Source organism: Candoia aspera, chromosome 1, assembly GCF_035149785.1.
Source record: "Candoia aspera isolate rCanAsp1 chromosome 1, rCanAsp1.hap2, whole genome shotgun sequence".
Taxonomy (NCBI): domain Eukaryota; kingdom Metazoa; phylum Chordata; class Lepidosauria; order Squamata; family Boidae; genus Candoia; species Candoia aspera.
Window position 1 is genome coordinate 331,651,471 of NC_086153.1, and position 27,958 is coordinate 331,679,428.

The following is a 27,958-nucleotide window of genomic DNA, read 5'->3' on the forward strand; positions in this document are numbered from 1 at the left end:
CAACTGTGGTCATGAGTCGAGGACTACCTGTATTTATAAACTCATGGCTCTCAGTATTCCAAGTTTAAATGCTCTTCTTTACAACAAACGCTTTCCTTGCTAATATAAAAGGAGTATGTCAAGGTCCATGGCTAGAACTTTATCTTGCTATTTTAGCTTTCTGCATGCAGGAACACAATTCTCTCAACAGAAGAGACACTCCAGTTGACACAGCTAAAGGATACAATCAAAGTCAGGCTGCATGAATTCACTCTTGTTCTTCTAATTTGTAATTTGCAGGATACTGGTATTATTGACTGGTTGATCACATTGCAAACAAACACTTGAAAAATCAAAGATTGCTGGTCCTGGTTTATTTCCAGCTGCTTTCACCCCACCTCCACCATTCTTCCCACCACTGTTTCCTGCAGACAAAATGGCAAAGCGGACCTCAAAACAGAAGGGACTTAAAAACCATTCCAAGCCGTATTTGAGAGGATGTCTGGGTGTGTGTGTGTGCACATGCGCGCCTATTAGGGATTTTTTTTTCTTTAAAAGTTCAGAGAGATGGGGAAGTGCTTTGTGGGAAAAACAAAGAACAAAAGAAATTCCCCATATACAAAGCATACAAGACTCTATAACGGTGTTTCTCAACCTTGGCAACTTTAAGACGTGTGGACTTCAACTCCCAGAATTCCCCAAGCTGGGGAATTCTGGGAGTTGAAGTCCACACATTTTAAAGTTGCTAGGGGTGAGAAACACTGCTCTATAATATCGGTACAAACTCAGATCCTATTATTTACCAAATCATTGGTTATCCATGGATATAGCTATCTTCTTCAGCTATCACTGTCTCCACTTTGTGAGAAAACACGGATCTATTGGGCATAGAGAAAGTCACTACTTATCCATCACAAACTTAAAAGTTGCAAAAAATCTTGCAACTCCTACGCAAGAGGCCATGTTTCCCCCTGGGTTTTGCAAAGAGAGGATCACAGTCTCATATCCCAGGAAATTCAGAAAAATACAAGATCAGAACTGTGGTTTTCGAATCCTTGTATCCTAACATACTTTTCAAAGGAATGGTTTCTGAAGTACTGTAGTTCGATGTTTCAAAACAGACGTACAAGCTGTATGCGGAGCTAAGAATGAAATCTACCTGAAATTGAAGGATTTTAGACTGGATTATTTCAGACTGCAGGTAGAAATAGGGAAGAGTGTACTCTGGTGGAATAAGGTTGGCCTCTGTTTCCCAACACACTAGCTTTCTAGATACAGGGAGTTTTGAGGCTGGAGCATCTAGAAAGAAAATAGGGGAGGAGGTTATAGTTCAAATGTCCCCACCCCTCAGAAAAAGAACCCCACACATTCTCTTCATGAAGCAAATTAGTATATAAGAAAAGTTCTTCTCTTTTCTACGATTTTCCACTTTTCTGCAACTTGAACAATGCCAAGGGCAAAGTTTCACCTCATTCTATGCCACATTCCTATGCCCTTCCTGAACATTGAGACAAAAGCTGCCATTTGAGGTAAGAGGAGTCTGTGGTGCGAAACAGGGAGATCAATGCAACGCTGGCATTGGCCAAACAGAGGCCTTCCATCTGCTCCCACAAGGGCCAGTCGATCCAAACTCCTTCTGCCTCTCCCATGGATCTCTCCTGGTGCTTTGGCCCAGGAGAGTCTGCTCCTCCGAGGGGTAGTTAAAACCACCTGCAACGATCCCTGGAAGTTACGTTTTATGGTGACTTTTTCCTTCAGGACATTTGTTTTCTTGGACAGTTTTTGGGGTCACCTGCAAAACTCCGAGGGAAGAGGGTCCATTCCTCACAAATCCCGTCTTGGGAAGGCAATGGGCAGGGGGCCCTGCCACCCATCATGAGTAGCTGAGTGGCATTCTTCTCCAAAGGCCACCGCAAAGGCAATTCTTGATCCACCTCTGCTCCCACTGCTTCACAGCCGTGGTCTTGTTGGGGGAACGGAGCATCGTCACACAGCCGCACCTAGACAGGGAACACAGTGGGACCCTGCTGAGAAGCTTCTCCAAAAAGGTTCTCCTCAGAAAAGCTTTAATACTTTTTTGCAGGGTCTTCTCTCTCCCTGTGAGCCATTCTAGTGTGCTGCCTTTACTATTTTGGCGCCCATTTCAGCCACCTCTCCTCTGATCTATGGAACCCAAACCTTGGTTTGTTTATTTTCTACCCTGCCTTTATTATTTTTATAAATCACTCAAGGCGAGAAACATACCTAATACTCCTTCCTCCTCCTATTTTCCCCACAACAACAACCCAGTGAGGTGGGTTGGGCTGAGAGAGAGGGACTGGCCCAAGGTCACCCAGCCAGCTTTCGTGCATAAGGCGGGACTAGAACTCCCAGGCTCCTGGTTTCTAGCCCAGCACCTTAACCACTAGGCCAAACTGGCTCTCTGGCTCTCTCTAAACTGGTTGTCTACCTGCAGACAGGACTGAGATAAGGGTGTTTGCTATCTTGCCAAGACTGCAAACAATACACAAAAAACATCTGTAGGAATGTTATGTTTTGCTTCCTCTTAACATATCATTTCCCTAGTTTAACCTAAATACTTATACTAGGTTTCTGTATATATTCCATAACTTATAAAGGAGAGGAGCTATTTATCATGACTTTTGTCTTAACACTCTGCATGACAGTAGGGGCCTGTTCTGACCCTTAACACATGGAGTCAGACTTTTACCTGCAGCTGCCATTTCTCTCTGTTTGTCTTTAAGGGGCTTTGGATTAGATTCAAAAGTTCAGAGAAACCTTTTTCTCCCTCCCACCGCCTGGGATGCTAACCTTGTACAGGACTTGCATTCTTCTGTAGGATAAGCTCCAAGGTGGAGCCGCCGCAGGTGGTCGATCTTTGGGTGCCCAGTCGTCCTGTGCAATGACAAAAACATTTGTTAGCTAGCGCAGAGCCAAGTGCTTTTGGGGGACGGGGCAGAGAGAGAGAGAATGAGACAATGTTTCAGGGTGGTGACCCAGCAGTGCCATTGAAAGAGGGAGGGACAGGTTTATCTCCCTCTATTTTTGCATTTGGGGTGGGGCTGGAACAACTTTTAAAAAACCAACACAGCTGGTTTAATTAAGCGAGAGCTTAATATACCCATTCCAATGCTTATTTTTTAAAAATTGAGGAATAGCACTGCTGTAAAACCAGTGATTTGCTGCCACTGGGGAGTTGCAAAATGGAGCTGAGGATCCTGTGGGCCCTAGAAAGAAGATTAAAACCGAGACTAACTTGGCCCCTACCATCCCTGAGCCAAGGAACTCGTCTCCCAGTGCCTTCTTCCCTTCCCCTTGTTTTTAACTGGATTGATTAAAGCAGTGTTTTTCCAACTTGGCCACTTTAAGATGTGTGGACTTCAACTCCCAGAATTCCCCAGACAGCTATGCAACTTTAGGATGTGTGGACTTCAACTCCCAGAATTCCCCAGCCAGCATGGCTGGCTGGGGAATTCTGGGAGTTGAAGTCCACACATCTTAAAGCGGCCAAGTTGGAAAAACACTGTATTAAAGTGCATTTATCTTTTGATAAGCAGAGAAACTGCAGGCACTGTGAAAGCATTCAGAGAGACTAAAGTACATCAAGGACAATCCCTCTGATGTGTCAAGGAGCTTCCCTGCCAATTCAAGAGAGAAACCATTTTGCCCTTGGTACACCTGGTAAATGCATCGCATTGAAGTGAAATGGAGTGTCCAACGATCCCAGGAGACTTTCCAAACTGCAGTCGGATAGGCTGCTTGTTCTGCAGCTTGCTGATGATGGCATCGTTCACCGGAAGCCAATCCATGTTTGGGATGAGAAGCTGGCTGGGCAAGAGACAGCATTCATCGATCAAGGTATCATCTGGCTCACTGGGATGCCCCTCGTCACGACCTGCCCAAGAGAGAAGGCTTTAGATCAGTGTTTTTTCAAACTTGACCACTTTAAGATGTGTGGACTTCAACTCCCAGAATTGCCCAGCCAGCATGCTGGCTGGGCAATTCTGGGAGTTGAAGTCCACACTTCTTAAAGTGGCCAAAGTTGGGAAACACTGCTTTAGATCTTCTAAAACCCCCTTTTTACACGCATCACAGTCCAGAGCCAGTCTGAAGCTTGTTTCAATTATTATTTATTTATTAGTTTGAACCGTGTTTCAATTATTATTATTTATTAGTTCAATTTACATGGCCGCCCATCTCAAATGAATGATCCTAACCCTAACCCTAACCCTAACCCAACCATGTTAAAAATACAAAAACGGGGAAAAAAACAAAAAGACCCTTTTATCTTGGTGTCCCTAATATCTCAACCCCATCAAACATGGTTTTAAAAGGTGCTTCCTCTTTTCAAGGAACCTTCCCACTCCGGTGGGCCATCACAAAGTGTGTTTCTTTCTATGTCCCAGGGTGAAAAAGTCATATTATCCAGCAGGAAACAAACCAAAACATAGCTAAACTGATTCCAACACAAAACAGCAACTGAAATCCTGGTTAGCAAACTGTGTATAGTAAGAACGTCAGACCAGCATGAATAGTCAAAACACCCTGGAATGAAAAGGTGGTAAGGACCTTTTCAGGCCCTTACATTAATGTTTTCAGTTTTAAAACGTTTGTTTTCTTTTAAAATCCCTCTCCCTACTCCAAAAAGCCATTTAAAAAGGTCCCAAAATGCCATTGTTTCTCTTCCATGCCAGTCCTGTAGCCTCAGAGCCGCATAAAGCTTTTCTAAATAAAATTCCACTTCACTTGCTGCAGGAAGGTAGCACTCAGGATTATGCTAAACACTCATCCCTGCCATGCTAGCTTTTATTTAATGATTTATCTTTTTTCCCCTGGATTCATATACCACACATACCCTTCTACTTTCAAAGTAAGTCACTCTATGGATTATAAAACTGTTATTTTCAAATAACAAGTACATTGCTGTTTGTATTGCAACTTAAAAACGAAATCAAAATAATTCTTAAGAACATTAATAGTCTGACAGGATTCTGATAAAACATAGATAACAGGGAAAAATCTTTTCTAGTTTTCATAAATTTCTTTCTCTCATCCTAACTTCTTAAAACCTCTGTAATTTGACTAGATACGGTATAATTTTTTCAAATGTCAGGGATTTCAATTTTTCAGCAAGGTGGATCAACCACAAAGGAACTTGCCACTATTTTAAAAGCCTGCTGTTTTGCTACGCAGGTGAAGGCCTTTCCTGCATTGCTTCTAGTCCTAGAATGCACACCTGGAATAACATCTGGCCCCTGCTCTCTGTTTTTAAGAAAATCTGTGAAGGTAACTTTTTAAGTAAGCCATTCAATCTTGTTTTATTTTTTTTAATCAGTATTTTTGAAATCTTGTTTTATTTTTTTTTTAAATCAGTATTTTTGTTGATTTAAATTATGAGTCGTCTGGAGCGTTAATTTTGGATAGAAAGGTGGCAAACACATCAAGTAAATAAATGCCACAATTTTCCCACCTGCAGCTCAAAGCAATTCTGTGCAGAATGTTACAGTGGCATCCTGCATGACTCTGGACACATCTTGAGAAAAAGCCCTACAAGCATCAGAGCACCTTATGCTAGTAAGTATTCAAAGCTCATACTTCTAAACTAGCAAACTAGAATATTTTCCTCCTCTCTTCCAAATTATCTCAGACTAAATGAATTATTCCATAAATCAGGCTTCTCCAGCATGGTACCCTGATACGTATTAGATCACAAACATCTATTTCCACCTGGGAACAATTTCTAGAAAAACTAAGAGGAAGGTTTTTAATTAAAACCTTGTAGGCAGGCTGCAAAAACATGTTTAATTGTTGCTTCCGTTACTTTTATGGGAATTTTTTTAAATATTCCATTTTGAAGAGAAGAGAAGAGAAGAGAAGAGAAGAGAAAGAAACAAAACCTTTTGGCTAATTTTTCTGAGGTCTGGGTTGTAGGTAGCTACGCACAGACTGGACTATCTCTCCACCTTCTTGATCAGCTTAGGGTGAAAAAGGAGGGTGCAAGGGCTTGTCTCACAAACCAATACTGAAACAACGTGGATTAAAAACATTTTGCCCAAGCTTGGAAGGTGTTTGTTTTGAGCTTTGAATGATCCACACTTGGAAAGTTCTGCACACCATTTCTTTGTGCTCCAAGCCTTCCAGCCACTACCCTCCCTAGTTTGGCAGAGCAGCAGATCACTCACAGCACAACCACAATTTGGTAAGAAGCCGGAAGAGGAGGGACATGCTGTCCTGCGTATCAGATGTGGCCGTATAAATGGGAAGACAGCTTGGCTTCAAGAGGCCCCAGATCCGGATCATGACCATCAGCTCACGGAGCATGCCAAGGGAGGCCCCATCCCGTAGGAAACTGTGACCTGGACGAACAGGTCCAGAAGCTGGTCCAGAACCCTAAAGGCAGAAAAGGGAAAGTGAAGGTAGTCGAAGGCAGAAAAGGTGCACACAATTCTACAATTAACCATTATTGATAGACCTATAGTAGAACAAAAGAAATACTTAAATTGATTAGCAGCTTGAATTTAAAATAATGATCCTACAGCAAAATTTGCATAATAGGTTAAATATCCTTCCACCCCCAACTACCCATCCTTGGAAATTCTGCCCCCGCTTCAATTTTCTAAGAGGCTAACTGAACCAGAGTACACGCAGTGTTTCTAATGAGGTTACGCATAATCATCAAGGCAGGACTGAGGTTCACCCAATGATAAGGGTTGACCTTGGTCAACCACCAATGGTTCTTTGGGATGGGCCCTTCTCACTTTTCTTGGTAAAAGGTATCAGGATTTAATAGTTAGGATTGCTTCGATTTTAGAAATCTCAGCTAATGAAATAATGCAATTTTAACTCATTTGGTAAGCAAATTAAATCTGCATAAATGAGAATAAGAAATAAATGAAATATTCCACAGAAAAAGTTGACACCTGCACAGGGTGCACTTTAAGCTAGGAATCCTGGCTTATTAAGTCGGGCTGTAAATGGGGTAGTATACCAGTATATGCACTTTGTTTGCTTTGCAGGATGAACAAGCCAGAAAGGTTACTTTTGTGTAACAGCTGAACCCACATGAATCATTAAATGTACCCCATAAACTAAGTCACTTTGGTTAAGGCATCAGGCCAGAGACCAGGAGACTGTGAGATCCAATCCTGCCTTAGGCACAAAGTCAGCTGGGTGACCTTGGGCCAGTCACCCTCTCTCAGCCCTAGGAAGAGGCAATGGCAAAGATTTAACTTCTGAAATCTTACCAAGAAAACTGCAGGGACTTCTCTAGGCAGTCACCAGGAGCCAACACTGACTTGAAGGCACCAAACAAACAAACAATCAAAAACAATCCCCTGGTTTAAAGCTGGCTTATAATTCCAGCCCAGTGTTTTTCAAACCTGGCAACTTTTAGATGTGTAGACTTGAACTCCCATGACCCATGCTGGCTGGGGAATTCTGGGAGTAGAAATCCACACATCTTAAAGTTGCCAAGTTTGAAAAACACTGGTCTAGCCCATTTGGGTTCAATAACTCATAAGCCCAGGTTTATATATAATGAAGCCCTTTCTTCCTGATTTGTGTGGGTGCAAAGAGGCTCCGTGTATCATTACACTACTTATTGGAAGCAGAGTTTATTAAGTCAAGATTCCTAGTTCAAGAATAATGTGTAATCAAAGCCGTAACCAGTCTTTATATATTTGTGACAATACAGGATGGGCCACTGAGAAGAGGCATTCCCTTTTCTGTATGTGAGGGACAAGAGAATGCCTCACTTTAAACAAACAGCTGGCAATTGTCAATATGAGAACTCAGCTGGTGAATTTGTTACAAAGGTTTACACTCCATGAAACAAACAGCATCAGCAGGTCTCACCTGGTTTGGGAGACTGGCGAGCAGGTAAAGCACAAAGTCCCCAACCCACTGGATCAGTTGCTGAAGAGACTGCAAGGTGGTCATCTCCAGGACAAATTCTTCTGTCTTCAAATTAATCATCACTTTGTCGATATCTGGAAGGATCAATGGGAAGAAACTTCAAGGAGGTAGACAGAGATTAGACCAGTGTTTCCCAACCTTGGCAACTTTAAGATGTGTGGACTTCAACTCTCAGAATTCCCCAGCCAGCATGCTGGCTGGGGAATTCTGGGAGTTGAAGTCCACAGTTGCCAAGGTTGGGAAACACTGCTCTAGGGTACAAATAGGCCCAGGTACATTGATAAAATGAGATGATAAGAAGCCGTTGTGAGAAACTCTGGGAATCTTTTTGTCCTCTGTTGTACTGGTATTACCATAAACCAAGCAAGTATGGCACATTTTACAAACAAAAGAATGCTGAATACTAGGAGGTCAGTTTTGCAAATCAAATAATTTGGCATGCCAACATTCAGGGAGGCAATGACGTTATCACCAAGGATGTCGGAAATACTGCCTCTAGTTATGAAATTGACTTTCACCCAGGACTAGACTACAGCACCGAAGCAAAAACAAAGAGGAGGAGGAGAAAGGAGCATTCATGCTGGCTGGGGAATTCTGGGAGTTGAAGTCCAGACATCTTAAAGTTGCCAAGGTTGAGAAACACTGGTCCACAGGGTAGTAAAAAAAAGTCAAAATGGTGGCTGTGGCAGTTCAATTGAAACTCTGCCCTATTTGTGCATGTTGATGCCCATAAAAAAATGGACAGGGCTTCAGTTATGGAGCTGTGGCCACCATCTGGCCATTTTTGATTCTCCCCATCAGTAGACATCATTGGAAATAGATGAACTTTTAAGATGAACTCCTTTTTCCCCCAGAAAACATACCAGACAAAGAGAGGACCAGCCCTTTTGGACATACCTACATCCGTGATCTTGGCGCAGATCTCAGTAAGCCTGTCCCCAGGAGTCTTGTCAGGCGTGTTGAGCACCGGGGGCCGGAGCAGGGACTTCAGAGTGCAGCTGATGGCGATCAGGAAGAGCTTGGCGTGGTAGTCGCACACCCGTGCCACCGTGCCAGAGGAGAGCTTGCAAAGCGAGGCTTTCATGGCAATGATGCGGGTGGACAGAACCTGGCAAAGGAGGGTCATGATCACCCCCAAGAATGCTGCTCCTTCTGGCAAGGACGTTCACACATCGCAGTCAACAAATAAATGGCACGGATTCACTTGTGATTTAACTTCTAGCAGTTAAAGCTTCTCTGTCCCAAAAAGGTTTACTCCAAAAAAATTGGCTTCACATAATGAATGAAACCATGTTTAACCGTAATTTAACCATGGTGAAACTACTGTTTAACTGTGATTTGGCTGGTTCATGCAACAGACTGGGCACCTGCACCATGGTATGCCCATGTAACACCACTATTCTGTGAGCTGCACTGGACCCTTCTCAGCTTCCAGGTACAATTCAATTATCACCTATAATACCCTACAGGTAGTCCTCACTTAACAACTGTTCATTTAGTGACTGTCCAGGGTTACAATGGCGATGAAAAAACGCCTTATGTTCCTCACACTTAATGACTGTCACAGCGTCCCTGCAGTCATGTTATTGTGATTTGGGCACTTGGCAACCGTTGTGCATTTATGATGGTTGCAGCATCCCGTGGTCACATGATCACCATTTTCAACCTTCTCAGCCAGCTTCCAATAAGCAAAATCAATAGGGAAATGTGTGATTCGCTTAACGACCACATGGTTCACTTAATGATCACTGCAAAAATGGTTGTAAAATTGGATCCAGATTTGTTTAACAACCACATTGTATGAACTGGGAAACCCAGAAGTGTGACTTACCTGCAAGCCAAATCCCAGGAGGGAAACAAGATGGGAACTCACCTGCTGCAGGGCGGCATTCTGGCGCATGTATTCCTCGTGCAGCTTTTCCACCAGATTCTGCACCATGCCGGGCTGGACATGAAGCAGGATGTCCCACCAGTCATACCCTGTCACCATGCAGTACTCCAACAGGAAAAGCAGGTGGCGGAGAGAAATATTCATATCCAGAACATGACCCATGGAGGGAGAGATCCGGAGCATGCTGAGCTGCAGAAGGCAAAGGGACAGACAGAAGTGACATGTCAGATGCAGCCAGGAAGTCAATCACCTCCATCTTTAGGCAGTTACGTGCGCTCTGAGAACAGTGCATGTTACACCTCTGCTGCGGGAGCTGCACTGGATGCCAGTTTGCTTCTGGGTCCAATTCAAGGTGCTGGTTTTAACCTTTAAAGCCAGTCATGGCATGGGACTGGGCTATCTGAGGGACCACCTCTTCCTGTTTACATCAGTCCACCCCATTAGATACGGCAGAGAGGGCATGCTGCAGATACTATTTGCCAGGGACCTACATTTGGTGGGTTCCAGGAGGTGGGCCTTCTCTGCCGTGGCGCCCACCTTATGGGAAATTCTCCCCCCCACCCCAAATTAGGTCAGCTCCATCCTCCTTGGGGTTCCGGAAGTCCCTCATGACTGGGTTGTGCCACCAGGCCTGGGGGTCCCAGGGAACCAGAGACTTGTCTAGAAGGCTCCACTACTGAGGTGGACGTCCTCATTCTCTCTGTTTGGGGTCTGTATATATTTTAATTAATCTCTATTTTTAATGTTGATTTTTATATTTTTAAATGCCTGTCTTTATAGATGTATTGTTTTTTATTGTCACTTCTCGTGAGATGGGTGGCTATAGAAATCTAATAAATAGTAATAATAAATTAATAATAAATCTTCCATGCGGGTGGGGGGTTCCTGCTCAGCAATTATTTTTCACAACACCCTCTGGCAGGATTAACGCTTGGCACTTTCCAGGGCTCTGTTCTTGTTTCAATCAGATGAGCCACAGGGAGCTTCTGCATTGCTTGCCCAACTGTGAAGCTTGACTCATTTGTTTGAGTTATCTGGCCTCCCAGGTTTGGCAATAATTCCTTGGTTTACCCAGGCTGCTCTTAGAAGAGAGAAAATGAGGAAATTGCCAGTTAACTGCAAGGCAGAGAAAAGGGGCAGTTCCTTTATGAAACACAGGACTTATTTACGGAACTCCCCGCAAAAGGCTATGGAGATAGCTAATGACTTAAAGGCCTTTAAAAGGGAGTGACTCAAATTCATGGGGGGGCAAGCAAATAAGCTATTATTTGCAGGGCTTGCATGCCTTTCCAATCAAAACAGAGCAGCTTATGTACTCTATTAATGTAAAGAAAGTTAGAATGTACAGGCAGAATGCTATCATTCAAGACCCAGCTCTGGAGACCAATAAAACTCTTCCTTCATTCATCTCCAGACTGCAGGAAGCACCAGCTCAGAAGAGCGAGACGCTAGGGTGAAAAACAACACAGGGAGATACGAATGGTTGATGCCTTGGGGAGGTTTCGCTGCCCGCTGCTGGAATCAGGACAGTAGATGAGAGGATTTTTCTTATGATCCGATACAGCTTTTCTTCTGTTCTTGCTTTGGAGAAAAGGGAACCCAAAGCCTTTCTTTGCCTCCCAGTTTTAAATACTGGGGTTTTTCCTACCCTGCACCCACAGACTTACCTTTCCATGGCTATCGACCCCAACTAAGGCCAGTGATGTCCAAGACATCTGCATAGCCTTGAAGTAGACCAGAGGGCCAGAAGCCCTCTGCCTTTTGATGGTCTGCTCGTCCACCGGGCGCTGCGAAGTTGAGCCGTAAAACACTGCCATGGTTTGCAATGAGAGGCGGTGGATTATGTGCACACTGCCATCGTGGAAAGCCAGCGCCAGGCCTGGAACAGAGGTAGGTAGTATAAAAGAGATTTTTTTAAAATGTTTTGCTAAGAGAAGTAAGGCTGCTCCTTAAGATAGGTCCTTCCACCCCTAAAAAATAAAACAGCTACTTTAATTCTGAACTATAGTTTTGTGATTTTTAATTTTGTTTAAAAAAATTATTTACAGGTAATCCTCGACTTACAACCATTCATTCAGTGACCATTCAAAGTTATGACAGCGACTGGTCCTTGCACTTATGACTGTCGCAGCATCCCTGTGGTCACATGATCAAAATTCAGGTGCTTGGCAACTGGCTCACGCTTAGATGGTTGCAGCATCCCGGTGTCATGTGATCACCATTTGCAACCTTCTCAGCCAACTTCCGACAAGCAAAGTCAATGGGGGAAGCCGGATTGGCTTAATGACCACAGTGATTCGCTTAATGACTGTGGTGATTCGCTTAATGGCCACAGCAAAAAAGGTAATAAAATCAGGTGTAACCCACTTAACAACTGCCTTGCTTAGCAATGGAAGTTCCAGTCCCAATTGTGGTCATCAGTTGAGGACTACCTATACATGGCTACCCAACTCACAAATAGTGACTCTGGGCACTTAAAAAAATATAAATTAAAAAAAAAACCTCAGTGACAACAATACAAACTGACACACCACAAAATAGCATAACCAAGGCCAAGCACACACCCTCCAAACTCCAAGCTATTACAGGAGAGGCTCATGCAATGCTCTGGCTCAAAGCCCATGGGAAAAGCCAGATATTCAAGGCCTCACAGAAGGCCAACTAGATCTAGTTCTTCTCCTAAAACTGGAGGCTGCCCACTGGAGAACCAAATCCAGGTCTCCAGCACGAAAGATGAGGCTAATTAGCTCCCATGAGAGGCTGACCAGGATCCGAAGCAGAAATGGCCTTCTCCCATCAACTCTACTGGACTGCTTTTAATAGGAGACAGTGTTTTAATACAGAAATATATGCCTTCATGGTCTGTATTTAATCATTAAAAAGATAGATAAGGTGGGTTAGGGTCATGGCTGGTACACTGTAAACTTTATAGTGTGGGATTTTGATCAGGAGTATGGGATGATGATGATGATGATGATGATGATGATGATGATGATGTCAGACCCTTCCCTAAAGGCCAAAATAATTACAAGCAGAGCTGTTGTGATAAAGCTTGGCATCATGGACTGTATTAACACTGTTTCTGGATTTTAACAATGCTGCTCATTTTCACTTCTTCTCTAACCCTGCCCAAGTTGAGACCGGGCCCACCACTTTTGAACAATGGTTGCCAACCTGCCACTCAAAAGCTAACTCAATACAGATTATGCATCATCCGTCCCTATTTTACTTGCCCCAGAATCTATAGTTCTGCCCTGATGCATGAAAATAAAATAGTTTATTTCTCACATTTCAATCTTGGCAGACTCGAAAGACATCTGGATAGAGCTGCCAAAATAATCAGGTAGGTTCTTTCCTGACAGAAAATAAAATAACATGGAGCTTTTGATCCAAGGAAAAAAGAATACAATGGGAGTGGACAGGGGAACAGAAGAAAAAAATCCTCTAATTCACAGTTGGTGAGAAGACAGTGGATGGAAAAGTTTATTCTGTCCCGTAACATTCAAATAGTTAAGAAAACTGGAAGCAGATTCTAAAGCAGTGTTTCTCACCTTGGCAACTTGAAGATGTGTGGACTTCAACTCCCATAATTCCCCAGCCAGGATTGAAGTCCACACGTCTTCAAGCTGCCAAGGTTGAGAAATACTGTTCTAAAGAGTCAAGTTCTGAACTATTTATCCCTGAGTGATGAATCACTGTGACCAGTATTACAATTGAAGGCTAAGAAGATTATAGATGCCTGAAAATGGGATATCAATTCTTGGGAATCACATATGCATCTTTTTCAAATCCTAATTAGTACTTTAATTTTTTTTATCCATTCAGTTATGTCCGATTCTCAGAGACTGCCTGGACAAGTCCCTGCAGATTTCTTGGCAAGGTTTTTCAGCAGTGGATTGCCATTGCCTGCCTCTCAGGGCTGAGAGAGAGTGACTGGCCCAAGGTCACCCAGCTTTGTTCCTAAGGCCGGACTAGAACTCACAGTCTCCTGGTTTCTAGCCTGGTGCCTTAACCACTACACCAAACTGGCTCTCTCCTAAGTACTTTAATTAGTAACGACCAATTAGTAATTTACTACTAAGTTGTGAGCAAAAGCATCTGTTGGGGTTCAAAACAGTGACGTTTGATATTTCCTGGAATAGTCTACTATTTTATCCCGGAGCAGGCTGAACCAACCATTCCAGAACAGGAAGTAGTTTACTGTGTTCTGGATAGGGTTTAGCTCTGAAATGGGCATGGGAGAATCTCAGAACTTTCCAAGAATGAATCACCCTGGTTTTTTGCACATCTGATAAGAATACATATCCAAGAAAAACTTTCCTCACCTAAGCCAGGGAAGAACTTGGTGTCGTTGGCTACCTTCAAATCTGTGCTGGTCAAAGAAATTGGCAGTTTGGGCAACGCCACAGCCGAAACTCGGTCCAGGTCATTGGTGGCTGAAAGGATGCGCCATTTCAAGATCATCGGCGGCTTGTCCCCGACTTAGAAATAAGAGGAAGAAGATGATTAAAGAACTGCAAAAAGCATTGGGCAATGGAGCTTCCTTCCTTTCTGCTTAGCATGATTAGATTAATGCAACTTTCACACTTTCTAGATGTATTTGGGGCTGCAATTCCCAGAATTCCGAGCAGCCAGGATACTGAGAAGTTTTTGGCCATGCTCAGAATTCAAGGAGTTGTAGTCCTGACACTTCTGGAGGGCCCTGGTTTAGAAAAGGCTGGGTTATATTGTATCCAGAAAAGCAAACTGAACTAGGTAAGATACACATGCAAAACCACAGGTTTGTTCTCTTGTATTCCTAAGATACCACAGCTGAAGGAAAATTGTGTGGCCTGAAAATCTATGTATTTTACATACAGGTGACCCTTGGATTTCTATCAAAATGACGCTAACGCCCTCCTCAAACCGTCATCAAATGTTCTGTTTCTTACCCAAAGACGCAGAAATTCAGCTTAGGATTTGCCAGGTCAAAATGTACCCAATTTAACAGCTTCTCACCTGGGGAAGAATCAGAACAGCTCATTTCCAGAGGGACTTGTGTGAGGAGAGACTGTTGCCATGTGATTTCCCATGCAAAAGCAACAATTAAACATCACCCGTGGGTTTGATTGCTCTTGGTTATAAAAATTGCTCCTGCTGCACTATAACCAGGGATATAAACAGAAGGGAAGCTGGAGAGAAATGGGCAGCTTTTTCAGTGGCAACACAATCACATCCGTGAAAACTAGAGAGTTATTCAAATGGGAGAAGCATATGTGAGAGAATGAATTTTCCACAGAGGCCTGACTTTAACCATAAGCCTGCTGCTTTCCTCCTTTCGGTTGGCTAGGCCACCAAGGAATATTTTCTCATAGTCAGTTCTCTTCCTTTGCTGACCTGCCCATATTCTTCTTACTTAGCTAACTAACCAAACAGCCCAACTGCAGAGAACGATGGAAGCTGCAATCCAACTTATTTGGAGAACATCATCTTGAGGAACTTCAGTCTAAATCAGGTTTTTCAACCTGTGTTCCATGCCATGAAAACTAGGTCACATTCCATGACAGACTAAATGCAAGGGGAAAAAAAGTTCATGTGAATGCCGCTTTGCCTCTTGATTGAGCATTCTGGATTTTTTTCCATGGCCTGAAAAAGTTTGAAACCCTTGGTTTAGATAAGTGTTTCTCAACCTCAGCAACTTTAAGATGTGTGGACTTCAACTCCCAGAATTCCCCAGCCAGCCGGCTGGGGAATTCTGGGAGTTGAAGTCCACACATCTTAAAGTTGCTGAGGTCATCTTAAAGTTGCTGAGGTTGAGAAACACTGGCCTAGATCAACAGCTCATAAAGAGCAAACAAGAAAAGGAAGATGGGCTTGCCATTAATTAACCACTCTTGTGACTCTGGATATAAGATTCACTTTGTCCTGATCAGCAAGATTCTGCTTATACTTTATCTGCCTGGTTGCCTGAGCTGGACTTTCAGCACACAGATTTCGAACTCCCCAATTTGATCATTCAGGAATCCAGGACGTCAACCAAATGAGGAGGAGAAGCCATTTTCTGCTGAGTTCCTTTTGCATCAGCCATTTGACTCACCCGTGGGGGAAATCTGCTGGAAAATGTTGTTAACCGGCAACCCTTCTTTCCGGAGTGACCAGCACTCCACAATGCTGTTGTTCTGATTGGAGGCACACAGCAGCATCTGGGGAAGGAGGGGGAAGAAGGCAAGGCAGGTTAGAACAGCGTTTCTCAACCTTGGCAACTAAGATGCATGGACTTCAATTCCCAGAATTCCCCAGCCAGCATGCTGAAGTTGGGAAACACTGGGTTAGAATATACAGTAACCTCAGATGCATGTAAAATAAACACCTGGGAAAACAACACTGGATCAAGGCAAGTGGACCTCTGGTCCAATGTCTTGTTTCTCATAGCTGTACTTTAGGACAGGAGTGGTAAGCTGCCAGCCAAAGACCCAGATGCCCCCTGCCCCCTGCTTCAGAGTTTACTGGAAGCTCCCCCATAATCCATTTATTTATTTATTGTGCATCTAGACCAGCGTTTCTCAACCATGGCAACTTTAAGATGTGTGGACTTCAACTCCCAGAATTCTCCAGCCAGCCAAGTCCACACATCTTAAGGTTGCCAAGGTTGAGACACACTGATCTAGAATGCCCAGTGTCAGCTCTAGCAGCTGCCTAAAATTCAAAGTAATTGGAGGAAAGCAGACGTTATGGAGAGGAGAGAGCATCTTCAGGTATGGGTAGATGTTTGTGTGAAAATGCATATGCACATGTGTGCATGCATGCACTTGAGTGAATGGGAAGCGTGGGGCTCTGGCCATACCCATCTATGGCTTGTGCTCACTTCCAACATGTAGCTCCCCAAAGGTAAACCATGAACGAATGAAGTTCCTGGGCCAAACACAGTTCTCTGCTGCTCTTCCTTGATAAATGCAAGATTGCTATCATGTCCTTCCTTACTCTGCAGACTAACAATATCCAGTCCTTCCATCTTTCCACACACTGGCCTACAGACTCTTCGCTATCTGACCTGTCTTCTACGGACTAATTTGGACATTGCCAAGCAGCTATTTTTAAAGAAGAGGCAGCCAGGACTGGACAAGGACACCCCAAGGGCCTCACCTGCTCAGACATGTCCCGAGCCAGAAATTTCAAGTGGGTGATTGCAGGGTATTTGTCTTTCCGAGCTGGGTCGGTGGTACAGCGCATGAACAAGGAAGGGAGGATCTCTGTGTCGATCTTACACTTCTCGTTCACCACACTGACACAGACTTTGTAGAACTGGACTGGAGAGGCACAGCTGCCATCTGACGTGGCCACCACAATGTTGCCTCCACCGGTGAAAGCAATATCAGCCAAGGCCACCCGGCACCGCAGGCGGCAGAGGCTCTCCGTGGAGGTCAGCACTTGCCCGTTGGGCTTCAGCAGTGAGACGGTGACCAGCCCGCTGATGGTTACAGCAATCCAGCCCTCCATAGGTTTCCCACCAAAGAGGGTCAGTGATGGGGAGAACTTGACCCGGGAGAATTTCTCACCGAAATTGGAAGCTCCAGACTAAGGACAGAAGGAAACAGAAGATATTTAGGAAAGAGGGGATCCAGAACTGCCTTTGCTATTTTCTTCCTCTGCAGTCAGTGTTGATTATCAAGAATATACAGGCCGTCCTCAACTTACGACCACTATAGGGACCAGAAAATTTGTCGTTAAGTGGTGCGGTCACTAAGCAAGGCATCACATGACCACACCCGATTTTACAAAAAAATTTTGCATCGGTTGTTAAGTGAATCACGCAGTTCCCCATTGATTTTGCTTGTGAGAAGCTGGCTCAGAAAGTCACAAATGGTGATCATGTGACCCCGGGATGCCGCATGCAACTGTCATAAATACATGCAGGTTGCCAAGTGTTTGAATTTTGATCATGTGACCATGGAGACACAGCAATGATTGTAAGTGGAAGGACCAGTCGCAAGTCACTTTTTCCAGTGCCATCGTAACTTTGAATGATCACTAAACGAATGGTTGTAAGTCGAGGACTGTCTGTAACTGCAAAATATTCTAAAGAAAACCTAAACCAGGTCAAAAAGTTTGCTTTAAGTAGAAATATATGCACACAATCTCCTCTATACAGCTGTTTGGTTTCTCAGATGCTTGGCAGAAGCAGCTGTTTTCCCAGACCTTCACTGGAGGCACAACTGGCAATATGCAAGAGAACGCCTTCTTGGATTGTCAAGCTGCTCTTCCTTGAAGGCCGTTCCACCAAGGGGCAAAAACCTTCTAATTCTAGCCTCTGACCTTTAAGCTAAGCTCAGTTTTGGTGAAAGGGTTCATTTTTAACTTCTATTGGCTTTTCAAAACTGACATTGATTCCAAAGTGTTAGCTTTTTTTGGTTGTTAGAATCAAAGTGAAAGATAATAGCTGTAAAGATTGTTGACTGTATTTTGGGTTAGGAAAGACTGCTCCAGTCCTCCTCTAACCACTTCAACCAAAGCAACTGTTAAACAATTCTGAAAGTAATACTTGGGCTTTGGCTTAAGCACTGGTTTATCTTTAGACACACCTACCCCACACCACTCCCAACATCAGCCACACCTTACTTAGAAATGAAATACTGTAAAAAAGCAATCCTGAATCATCTACCTACCTTCTCCACATGCAAAGCCAGTTTCACCCCATTGTGCAGCCAAGAAAGTGCCACTACTGGGTCCCCCTCCACATCACTACCCACTGTACTGTCCCAGCTGTTGGCCAGGTGGTCCATCATGCTCCAACATTTGATGTGCCCATCAGCGTCAGCAGACAGAAGTCTGGATCCTGAAGCCAAAAGAAATGAAGGAGGTCAGAATACCAATCAAGGGAATGACACAAGGCCCATTCTCTGTGTGTAAAACTGAAGTAATTGAGCTGATGTATTTGAAGGCTGGCTTACGGTCTCTTTCATGAACTGTCGACCCTTTGAGGTAGGGTGCGTCATAGAAGAGACAATGCAAGGATTACTGCACTACTTTATTGTTATAGGGTATAATAACAGAATCTTGAAAGCCTGCCAGTTTCCCCCTGCATCCTCTTATACCAAACAGAATCAAGGCGAGGTTCTTTTGAGTCTCTTTCCCACATCCCCTCCTTTCTCCCAGGCCTGAGTTGTTATTTATTATCACTTAATGATCCTTGTATACCTTCATCAAGGTCGATTTTATACTCCTTTATATGGACACAGCTATGTAGTCATCTTGGCAACAATCCAGAAGTGGTTTGCAGATCCCTTCTTCTGGGCTATTTGGTGAATAGTCTAGAGCCCTGGAGTTTGCTGGTGGTTTCCCAACGAAATAGCTTCTGGGGACTGGGGATCAGCCAAGGTCGGCTGGTATCTAATTATATAAACCACCCCTCCCCAGCCTGGTACTCTCCCCAAGACATCTGGAAAGTATCAGCCTGGGGAAGGTGGATCCTTAATATCCATTTCACCAACTCATCCTGACGCTTCAAGATCTTGAGAACAACAAAGACCTTCCCAGGCAAGCCTGTGCTGGAGACACTCTTTTGCAGGTGCCACAAACTGAACCTGAGATCTTCAGGTCAAACACGTGCACGAGGCCACAGCTGTCCTTCTTTACCTGACTGATCCCACTCCAAGCAGGTGATTATTTCAATGTGTCCAGAATTGATGGAGTGGACGTCCCATGGGTGTTCCGTGTCAAGGATGTGGATCATATGGGTGAGGTCTGAGGAAGGAGATGGAAGAAAAAAGTGATATAAATGGATGAGAAAGCAGTGGAGGGGGAAGGAAATATCATTATTTAGAATTAACACTTCAGCTGCTTGGACATCAGGTACAGGAAATGAGATGGCAAAGCTGGGTTTAGCTGAGGGAGGCTATGGGGAATCTCCTAGGAATTCCCCTGCTCTAGAGTCACTTCCAGCTCTAAAATAAAGGAAGAATAATAATGGACTGATTTTTCAGGCTAATTCCCCACCTTCACATTTGACTATTCTAAATAACTTGAAGCTCTGCCAGTAGCCTGGAGCTTTGGCCTCAGCACAAAACCTTCCAGGATAGGGAAAGCAAAGCCATTGTCTGTTGCCCATCTGGGATCCAAGGGCAGACTGCCTCTGAACAGGGAGGCTCCACTAAGCCATCCATGAATTTATACAATCTGTCCAATTCTCCATAAAAGCCAAGAAAATATAATAAATTCACCACAATCAGATTCAGGCTATTTAATGGACAATGTTTGGTACAAGGTTGTCCATTTCTTCATATCCTCTTTTTTTATTAAAACAATTTCAGGAACTATCTTCGTATTCCAGAATGTAAGAAGAAGAACTTCATTTAACATCTGGCAAAGAAGACAACATAGTAAGAAATACCTTTTTCCTCCTCATTTTTCAGGTCTGTGGTGAAAGCAATCAAGTTGCGGCAAGACCAGGCACAGACCAGGGGAATGGATGGGCAGTGGTTACTCTTTGGACGTTTCTCCCACTCGCAGATGTAGGCCAGATCCATTGCCCCTTCCTCAGTTTAATAGCAGGGAACTGCTACCTGGAAGAAAATTACAACTGGAAGCTGCCGTAACTATTACAAAGAAAAAAATGCCAGCTGAAAAACCAAAAGGAATGACAGCAGCCATCTTTTCTAATTTTCAGTAACACTGCCCACCTCCCCACTCCACTTCTTAAAACGTGCTGCTTTTCTGCAGGCCAATGTGCAGAAATCCAAGACCAGGTGTGGACAAAAGGTAAGAGAAACAGTGGAGTCTCTGAGCTTGGTTGTTTGCTTGCAGACGTTTCGTTACCCAACTAGGTAACATCTTCAGTGCTAGAAGGGAGTGGGGTTTGCTCTCTGTTTGGTCTAGCCAGTTTGGTCGAGTGGTTAAGGTGCTGGGCTAGAAACCAGGAGACAGAGAGTTCTAGTCCTGCCTTAGGCATGAAAGCTGGCTGGGTGACCTTGGGCCAGTCACTCTCTCTCAGCCCAACCCACCTCACAGGGTTGTTGTTGTTGGGGAAATAGGAAGAGGAAGGACTATTAGGTATGTTTACCGCTTTGAGTGATTTATAAAAATAATAAAGGCAGGAGATAGATAGATAGATAGATAGATAGATAGATAGATAGATAGATAGATAGATAGATAGATAGATAGATAGATAGATAGCTTGCCCTGCCAGTGTTGGTTCCTTGGAGAAAAAAACACCCCTACCAACACTGACAAGGCAAACTACTGTATATACCAGTGTTTCTCAACCTTGGCAGCTTGAAGATGTGTGGACTTCAACTTCTGGAAGCTGCCACAGTTGAGAAACACTGGTATATAAACAGAGAGCAAACCCCACTCCCTTCCAGCACTGATGATGTTACCTAGTTGGGTAATGAAGCATCTGCAAGCAAACAACCAAGCTCAGAGAGCACCAAGGACTCCACAGTTCAACCCTGAGCTACAGATACTCTCTTCTATTGGTAAGGGAAACAGTAGGCTGTTCTGCGCCTGCAAGGCAGGAGGTGGAACGCAGACACACAAACAAGGCAGCAGACTTTCTCCCACTCTTCATTTATTAATTCCATCAGATGTCCATCACAATCCAAACCATGTGTTGCTGCTAGAGAGATGGACTCTTTTCCTAGTAGGATCAACTGGAATGATAGCCTCTTTTTAACTCAGTTTCTTACTAAATCAAAGACAAAGGACCTGTATGTGAAATCAATGCACATTTCCCCTTTTAACTCTGCCTCCATTTTCCTCCTCTTTTTTTATGATCCAGACATCTTTACAAAGGCGTTCACAAGGCCCACTGCTTTTGTCAAGAGGAGAGTCACAGTGCAAGCTCCATCCTTTCATACAGGCATGTGACATCATGACGCATATCGAAAGGGGGCCAAGCTTGCGTCACAATGCTCTTTTGTGATTTGCCTCCTACACCTGCCCCGTGGATACCTCTGAATTGCTGGATCACATCTGGCTGACCATAATGGTAGCTGTAGCTGAAACAGTTGGATTCAGGAATGCTACAAAGCAGCAACCTGTCATCTTATTCTATAAAGCACTCTGAACCCTAACTGGGATTTAGAAGGAATTTAAGGTTTCAGATAGATTTGATGGACCAATTGGATTAACTGAAACATAATGTATCAATGGAAAAAAAATAATGCCACTGAGGCAGGTTATTATCTCTGCTAGTTTTTAACTGGAGCTTTGGAAATCTGTAGCCATCTGGAAATGCTATGCATTCTTATGTTAATAAAACATAAGGATATGTAACCTTTGGAGATGGCTACAGTTATCAGGAAAGTGAATCTTACTTCTCTTTCTTGGTTTGGGGAAACTGCTCCCAAAGGGAGCCCCTGTTGCAATTTGATCAAATGTCATTAACTGTTTTAAATTGTGTTTATCACTACTGGGTATAGGGACTAGCAATAAACATTCATAGAATCAGAATCAGAAGGAGCTAGTCAGGCAACCAAAACCAGCCCCAGCTCCAAATTAAAGTATTTCCAATTCCTGATCAAGGCCGAGTCCGGTGTAGTGGTTAAGGCACCAGGCTAGTGAGTTCTAGTCCCACCTTAGGCATGAAGCCAGCTGGGGGACCTTAGGCCAGTCATTCTCCCTTGGCCCTGGGAAGGAGGCAGTGGCAAACCACTTCTGAAAAACCTTGCCAAGAAAACTGCACGGACTTGTCCAGGCAGTCTCTGAGAATCAGACATGATTGAACAGGAAAAAAAAATCCTGATCAGCCTTTGCTTGAACCCATCCCATAAAGAGGATCCCTCTCTCTCTCTGGTTAATGGTTCCATTGTCAAAATGTGCTTCCTGTTAGGAAGTTCTTCCCAGTATTCTGTGTCCCTAATACTGGGAAGAGTAAGAAGAGATCCTGATCTTCTTCACTGTGATATTCCTTCAAGTAAAAAGTACTATCATCTCCCTTCCTTATTGTCTCTCCTCCCAGTTAATCATGTCTGGTTCCCTCAATCTCTCCTCATTAAGGCTTTGCCTCCAGTTCCCTAATTATCCTTGTCTTTCCTTGCACTTTTTTACAACTTCTCTGGATTTTTTAAAGTGGGATGCCTAGAACTGAACACAACACTCAAGGTGAGGTCTGAGCTAAGCAGAATATAACTGAACTAGCATTTCCTATTATATGGGACCTGTATTTCAATCAATGCAGCCTAAAATTGCATTTCCCCTTTTTGCAGCTATGTTACACTTCTGAAGCATATTCAGTTTATAATCAATGACAATTCCAAAATCTTTTCAGGTGCATCACTACCAGGCCAGGTACCCCTCATCCTAAGCCTGTGCATTTGATTATTTGGCTAAGTAAAGAATCTTGCATTTGCCTCTGTTAAATTTCACGCTGCACTGTCCAGCCTTATGAAGATGATTTTCAAATTTGTTTCTGTCTTCACCAGTATTAACCATCTCACCCAATTTTTTATCATTTATTAATTTGATTAAGGCTGGGCTACCCTATCTGGCAAATAACAGTCAACTGAATGCCAGTCAACTGAGTGGCAGCCAAGAGTCCCAAAAAACTGACAAACCAGTATGCTGGCTGGGGAATTCTGGGAGTTGGTCCACACATCTCAAAGTTGCCAAGGTTGAGAAATGCTGATCTAGATTTTTGCAGCCTAGATATGATGGTCCTAAATTTGTGAGGCATTCCCTCCATCTGTTCACTCAAGTCATTCATGAACATGTTGATGGGTACCAGTTCCAGGAACAAACATGTGGCACCCCACTCAATGCCTGACTCCAATTTGATTTAAAAAAAAAGACTATTCTCTGAATATCTGTCGACCGATGTGGACGCTAAGACTTAACACTGACTTGATGGTGCACAATCAATGAATCACTCTTTGAAAAGAATTTTAAAGGCACCTGTGGATTTCCTTAATAGACCACGCAGTGATCTAGCTTGCCAATCAAAATGACACGGAGCACACTGTCAAATGGTTTTGCTACAGCGTATTAAATCCATAGCAACCCACAATCTACTAAACCCCAAAATTAGTAATCACTGCATTGTGTCCAGTGTAATGGCTCTAAAAGATCAATGCCTCAACAAAAGATGCAAAGAAAGAAAAATTACTCTGGAAGTACAAGCTGTGCAGCAAAAACGCCTTCCGGGGGTAGCTTTAACCTGCTGAGATTCTTAGCATCCTTTCTTGCTTCCCAGATGAACTCTCCCAGGTTCCCCCTACTTACCCCAACCATCCATGCGGTCCCACTCCTATGCGCCTGCGCCAAAGCGTGGGCTTTCTCTCTAACGCTGTCTAGCGAGGTGCCTGATATTCACGTCGGTGAAATAAAATCTTTAAAAAGCCCACACCAGAGAAAAATATAATCCCTCCCAAGCCTCTTTTGCTGTGAAAACTCAAATTTCAGTTTCTTTTCGGGGATATTAAAGCACAACTAATGAGGCCGAGGGCCCCTACTCCCCTCCCCTACTCTAATCTTCCGCGTTGATCCCCAAGAGGCGTATATTTGCATACGTCCTTCCCCATCATGCACCAAGTAGAAAGGTGAAGCAAATAATGAATTTATTGGGAAGAAAAGCTTGTTAATGTATTTTAATACTAAAACATAATAAGCATAGAGAGCTAAGAAGACTCTGCATGGGCAGAAAAATCATAGACAAACTTGCACATTATATTATCTCACTATAAGTGGACAATTATAGGTATACGGAGCTTTATATATCATGCAAGCTAGCTCATAGTTTGTGCTCGCTTCGGCAGCACATATACTAAAATTGGAACGATACAGAGAAGATTAGCATGGCCCCTGCGCAAGGATGACACGCAAATTCGTGAAGCGTTCCATATTTTACTTTCCTCCAAAATACGAATTCTTTGCAATTTGGCTTTTCCTGTAGTCTCACGCACAGTATCCTTCTGTAAATTCCTTTTCGATCCGGCCTCTGTATGGTTATTTATCAATGTCGGCTGATACGTTTGTAGAAAACGTTTGTAACTTTCATTTCTTATGTCACAGTGCATGGTGCTTTTATTATGATGATGTTTTATTAATGTAATATGAGCCTTTAAAAAGTAATATTATAAATATTTATTGATAAGTATTATTGATAATTGTTGTTTATTCGTTTAGTCGCTTCCGACTCTTCGTGACTTCATGGACCAGCCCACGTCAGAGCTTCCTGTCGGTATATAAATAATTCTGATTCGTTCCCGTCCTAAACAGATTTAAGATTATACCTTCCAAAGAGCAGAAACCTACCGTAAGTTATGGTAATGTTACTTATAATAAGCACAATGATGGTGTGATAGCAATTATTTTATTTCAAGAATTTTAAATACCTTTTAATTAAACAAAATTTAGGTTTGATGCAATATTGCTATTTTATAGTAAAATACATAATATAATAATGTAGAATTAGAAATACTAATGATTCATATATTACTATCATAGCTTTACCTCAATGTTTTTCAACCTTGGCAACTTGGAGATGTGTGGACTTCAACTCCCAGAATTCCCCAGCCAGCATGGGTGTATAATACAGTAATAATACTGATTTATGATTTACCTGGCACCTAATCCTAAACAGATTCTACGTGGTATACAAGTATACATTTAAAAGTTAAATAACAATGATCATATATACAATACCATATAATAAATGCAGTGTCATTAAAATACACACAAGGTGAGGGAGGGGCCAGTTCCGTGGTTTTAAAAAGGCCAGTTTTTGAAACCAACTTAATGACGCAATCTAAACCCCATCCTTTGCAGACAAAGGTGGCGGACATCTATTCAGTCAGTAAAAACAAGACCTGGAGCTGACTGTAGTTCCAATCACAAACTTCTTATTGCACAATTTAGGATCAGACTAAAGAGATTAGGGAAGACCCACAGATCAGCTAGATATGAGCTCACTAATATTCCTAAGGAATATGCAGTGGAGGTGAACAATCGATTTAAGGGACTGGACTTAGTAGACAGGGTCCCGGAAGAACTATGGACAGAAGTTCGCAACATTGTTCAGGAGGCAGCAACAAAATACATCCCAAAGAAAGAGAAAACCAAGAAGGCAAAATGGCTGTCTGCTGAGACACTAGAAGTAGCCCAAGAAAGAAGGAAAGCAAAAGGCAACAGTGATAGGGGGAGATATGCCCAATTAAATGCAAAATTCCAGAGGTTAGCCAGAAGAGATAAGGAATTATTTTTAAACAAGCAATGCGCGGAAGTGGAGGAAGACAATAGAATAGGAAGGACAAGAGTCCTCTTCCAGAAAATTAGAAACATTGGAGGTAAATTCCAGGCAAAAATGGGTATGATCAAAAATGAAGATGGCAAGGACCTAACAGAAGAAGAAGAGATCAAGAAAAGGTGGCAAGAATATACAGAAGACCTGTATAGGAAGGATAACAATATTGGGGATAGCTTTGACGGTGTGGTCAGTGAGCTAGAGCCAGACATCCTGAAGAGTGAGGTTGAATGGGCCTTAAGAAGCATTGCTAATAACAAGGCAGCAGGAGATAATGGCATCCCAGCTGAACTGTTCAAAATCTTGCAAGATGATGCTGTCAAGGTAATGCATGCTATATGCCAGCAAATTTGGAAAACACAAGAATGGCCATCAGATTGGGAAAAATCAACCTATATCCCCATACCAAAAAAGGGAAACACTAAAGAATGTTCAAACTATAGAACAGTGGCACTCATTTCACATGCCAGTAAGGTAATGCTCAAGATCCTGCAAGGTAGACTTCAGCAATTCATGGAGTGAGAATTGCCAGATGTACAAGCTGGGTTTAGAAAAGGCAGAGGAACTAGAGACCAAATTGCCAATATCCGCTGGATAATGGAAAAAGCCAGGGAGTTTCAGAAAAACATCTATTTCTGTTTTATTGACTATTGTAAAGCCTTTGACTGTGTGGACCATAACAAATTGTGGCAAGTTCTTAGTGGTCTGGGGATACCAAGTCATCTTGTCTGCCTCCTGAAGAATCTGTATAACAACCAAGTAGCAACAGTAAGAACAGACCACGGAACAACGGACTGGTTTAAGATTGGGAAAGGAGTACGGCAGGGCTGTATACTCTCACCCTACCTATTCAACTTGTACGCAGAACACATCATGCAACATGCTGGGCTTGAGGAATCCAAGGCTGGAGTTAAAATCGCTGGAAGAAACATTAACAATCTCAGATATGCAGATGATACCACTTTGATGGCTGAAAGCAAAGAGGAACTGAGGAGCCTTATGATGAAGGTGAAAGAAGAAAGTGCAAAAGCTGGCTTGCAGCTAAACCTCAAAAAAACCAAGATTATGGCAACCAGCTTGATCGATAACTGGCAAATAGAGGGAGAAAATGTAGACGCAGTGAAAGACTTTGTATTTCTAGGTGCGAAGATTACTGCAGATGCTGGCTGCAGTCAGGAAATCAGAAGACGCTTAATCCTTAGGAGAAGAGCAATGACAAATCTCGATAAAATAGTTAAGAGCAGAGACATCACACTGACAACAAAGGTCCGCATAGTTAAAGTCCATCCTCCAGGAAATAAAGGCAGACTGCTCACTTGAGGGAATGGTATTAAAGGCAAAACTGAAATATTTTGGCCACATAATGAGAAGACAGGACACCTTGGAGAAGATGCTGATGCTAGGGAGAGTGGAGGGCAAAAGGAAGAGGGGCCGACCAAGGGCAAGGTGGATGGATGGTATTCTAGAGGTGACGGACTCGCGTCCCTGGCGGAGCTGGGGGTGTTGACGACCGACAGGAAGCTCTGGCATGGGCTGGTCCCTTGGAAGCGACTAAACAAATAAACAACAACAAACCCCACAGTTGGATAATACCTCCAACCAAATTTATTCACTCTTTCAGTGCCTTTTTAGTGCCCTAAAAAAAAAATGCAGAATAATTTCATGATTCAAACAGTTCGAAGTTTTTCAAACTACTCCCGCAACTGTTTGGAGAAGGTAGTGGTTTTTTTTAAAAAAAGATTTTAGTTTAGGCAAAAAGATGCAGAGAAAGGTCTGTTGTGATACTTGCAAAATATGGAACGCTTCACGAATTTGCGTGTCATCCTTGCGCAGGGGCCATGCTAATCTTCTCTGTATCGTTCCAATTTTAGTATATGTGCTGCCGAAGCGAGCACAAATACAACCCTCGTCCGAACAATATTTAAAGCTTATTTCCTCAGACTTTTTTAAGCCATGGAAAA

The 27,958-nt window shown here is 43.2% G+C and overlaps 1 protein-coding gene and 2 non-coding genes across 4 annotated transcripts; 1 reads left to right on the plus strand and 2 right to left on the minus strand.

The window, feature by feature from the left end:
- Nucleotides 1-676: 676 nt before the first annotated feature.
- On the minus strand, nt 677-24,140 carry MED16 (mediator complex subunit 16). 2 transcript variants are annotated; one of them, XM_063290741.1, is made up of 15 exons: nt 23,978-24,140; nt 20,151-20,355; nt 19,397-19,504; nt 18,427-18,596; nt 16,907-17,338; nt 15,861-15,966; nt 14,110-14,265; nt 11,452-11,663; nt 9,767-9,973; nt 8,791-9,001; nt 7,834-7,967; nt 6,162-6,369; nt 3,658-3,874; nt 2,791-2,874; nt 677-1,979 (listed from the first exon to the last, which is right to left on the minus strand). In XM_063290741.1, the coding sequence occupies exons 2-15, from the start codon at nt 20,284-20,286 to the stop codon at nt 1,853-1,855; spliced, it is 2,508 nt and encodes an 835-aa protein (XP_063146811.1). In that variant the 5' UTR covers nt 20,287-20,355; nt 23,978-24,140; the 3' UTR covers nt 677-1,852. The 2 variants fall into 2 exon arrangements, with proteins under 2 accessions (XP_063146811.1, XP_063146812.1); XM_063290742.1 differs by lacking the exon at nt 23,978-24,140 and adding an exon at nt 23,862-23,922.
- A 354-nt stretch (nt 24,141-24,494) lies between these two features.
- Nucleotides 24,495-24,601, plus strand: LOC134488664 (U6 spliceosomal RNA). Its single transcript, XR_010066986.1, has one exon. It is a non-coding gene; the product is annotated as a U6 spliceosomal RNA (small nuclear RNA).
- Nucleotides 24,602-27,785: 3,184 nt separating this feature from the next.
- Nucleotides 27,786-27,892, minus strand: LOC134488665 (U6 spliceosomal RNA). The gene has a single exon (XR_010066987.1). It is a non-coding gene; the product is annotated as a U6 spliceosomal RNA (small nuclear RNA).
- Nucleotides 27,893-27,958: the final 66 nt, after the last annotated feature.